Source organism: Cajanus cajan, chromosome 9 (assembly GCF_000230855.2).
Source record: "Cajanus cajan strain Asha chromosome 9, NIPB_CcT2T_4, whole genome shotgun sequence".
Lineage (NCBI taxonomy): Eukaryota > Viridiplantae > Streptophyta > Magnoliopsida > Fabales > Fabaceae > Cajanus > Cajanus cajan.
The window spans coordinates 315387-317074 of record NC_138525.1 but is presented as its reverse complement, the minus strand read 5'-3'; the positions used below and the strand labels follow the sequence as shown (position 1 = coordinate 317074).

The following is a 1688-nucleotide window of genomic DNA, read 5'->3' as shown; positions in this document are numbered from 1 at the left end:
GCCATTTATGACACGTTTACCAGGTTTACATCATTATGCATGTTACATATTTCAACGATATGCTAGTTATGACATGTTTACACGGTTTAAATATTTTAACGCATTTTCAAACCGAATATGGTAACCGGATTCAAGAAACAACGTACAAAAACTGTTTTGTAACTTCCCAATATTCATTCGAATGTCAAAAACTGAAACAACGTGGCATAATGGGGTATTTTCAAATTTTGTTGTCAGTTTTCTTTCTGAGTCTTATATATACATGTTTGCCACATACGAGAAATACACCACAATCAAAAGTATTGTTTTTCTTTCAAACTATTATTCCTTCAAATGGACAAGTCTATTGCTCAAATTTCTGGAGAAGAATTGGAAACTCTGAGAGACGTACAGAATCGGGAAATTTATTGCGAATACGTCCCTAGATACGTAAGTAATAAAAATTATTTGTTTTAAATTCTTCATATTAAATTATATTTCTAAATAAATAGTATAATTGGTTCTTGTATTTAATTTATCTTTTCTTTTGTTGTATGTAGAATAAAATAAGATTTCCCAACTTATTTTCTATTGATATTTACGATGATATCAAAGACGTAGTTACTCTGGAAGATCCTTACGGTAATTCTTTTGAATGTTCTGTGAAGAAAAAGAATGGTCGGGTGTATTTAACTGAAGGAACTGAACCTATTGGCCCTTTTTATGGCCTTCATAGAGGGGGTTGGCTAACTCTGACATTTTTGGATGCAAATTATTTTGCAATGTTAATTAAAGATAGGTTAGGTGAGCAAGTTGATTATCCCAAAACAATCAAAAAATTCAAACTTGGAAACCAATCTGAGTCTGGTAGTGCTAGTATGAGTACTAATAAAATGGTACTGGACATTCCACAGCCTTCTGAATATTTTCATAAGCTGTATAAACATATGAATGCTGATGATCTTACCACATCTACTCTGGTATGTAATGCAATTAAATATTTTCCATTATTTTTTTTATATTTATAATTTAATTTATTACTTAATTTATGAAATACTTGATTTTTTGGTTTACAGAAACTGCCAATGGGTTTTTGTCAAAATACTATTTCCAAAACTATCAACAATATTGATTTAGTTGATCCAAAAGGCAACACATTTCAATGCATTATAGCTTGGGAAAGTGAATCAAATCTGCATTGCAATTTAACTGGAGGATGGACTGACTATTGCCAGGTCAAAAATATCAAGGAAGGATCTACTATTTTATTTGGAGTATTGAAGGACAATGATAATTGTATTTACTCTACTTTTATTTAAATTTGCAAGTTGGTATGTATCATCTTTAATTGGACAAATGGAACATCTATAATTTCAGTATTTTATGTTTAATATATATGTGTGTACGTAGTATTCAAAAATGTTATGCATTGTACTTCTTTTTTATTGCATTGGTTGAATAAACTTATTGGTACTAACTTTGTTACGTTTAAATATTCAAATTAAATGTTATATAAACATATGTTGTTTAAAATTTATTAATATATGCTATTCTATTACAAAATCGAAATTCAACGTCAGCATGGTTTATTAATCATTTAATTTACAGAATTAAATGATGGTAAATTAAAATACCTTTTGTTTTAAATGTCAATAAAAACTATTATTAAGTATTACTTGTTGTAACTTTTATTTTAGAAACTTGTCATT

General features: G+C 28.3%; 1 protein-coding gene across 1 annotated transcript; it reads left to right on the top strand.

Moving 5' to 3' along the window:
* The first annotated feature begins 333 nt into the window (after positions 1-333).
* Positions 334-1298, top strand: LOC145951685 (uncharacterized). Its single transcript, XM_083063522.1, has 3 exons — positions 334-429; positions 540-959; positions 1056-1298. Exons 1-3 carry the CDS (start codon positions 334-336, stop codon positions 1296-1298), a joined length of 759 nt encoding a protein of 252 aa, XP_082919648.1.
* Positions 1299-1688: the final 390 nt, after the last annotated feature.

Coding starts and splice junctions, on each gene's coding strand:
- LOC145951685 (XM_083063522.1), top strand. CDS start 334: ATGGACAAGTCTATTGCTCAAATTTCTGGAGAAGAATTGGAAACTCTG. Junction 430..539: donor GCGAATACGTCCCTAGATAC/GTAAGTAATAAA, acceptor TGTTGTATGTAG/AATAAAATAAGATTTCCCAA. Junction 960..1,055: donor ATCTTACCACATCTACTCTG/GTATGTAATGCA, acceptor TTTGGTTTACAG/AAACTGCCAATGGGTTTTTG.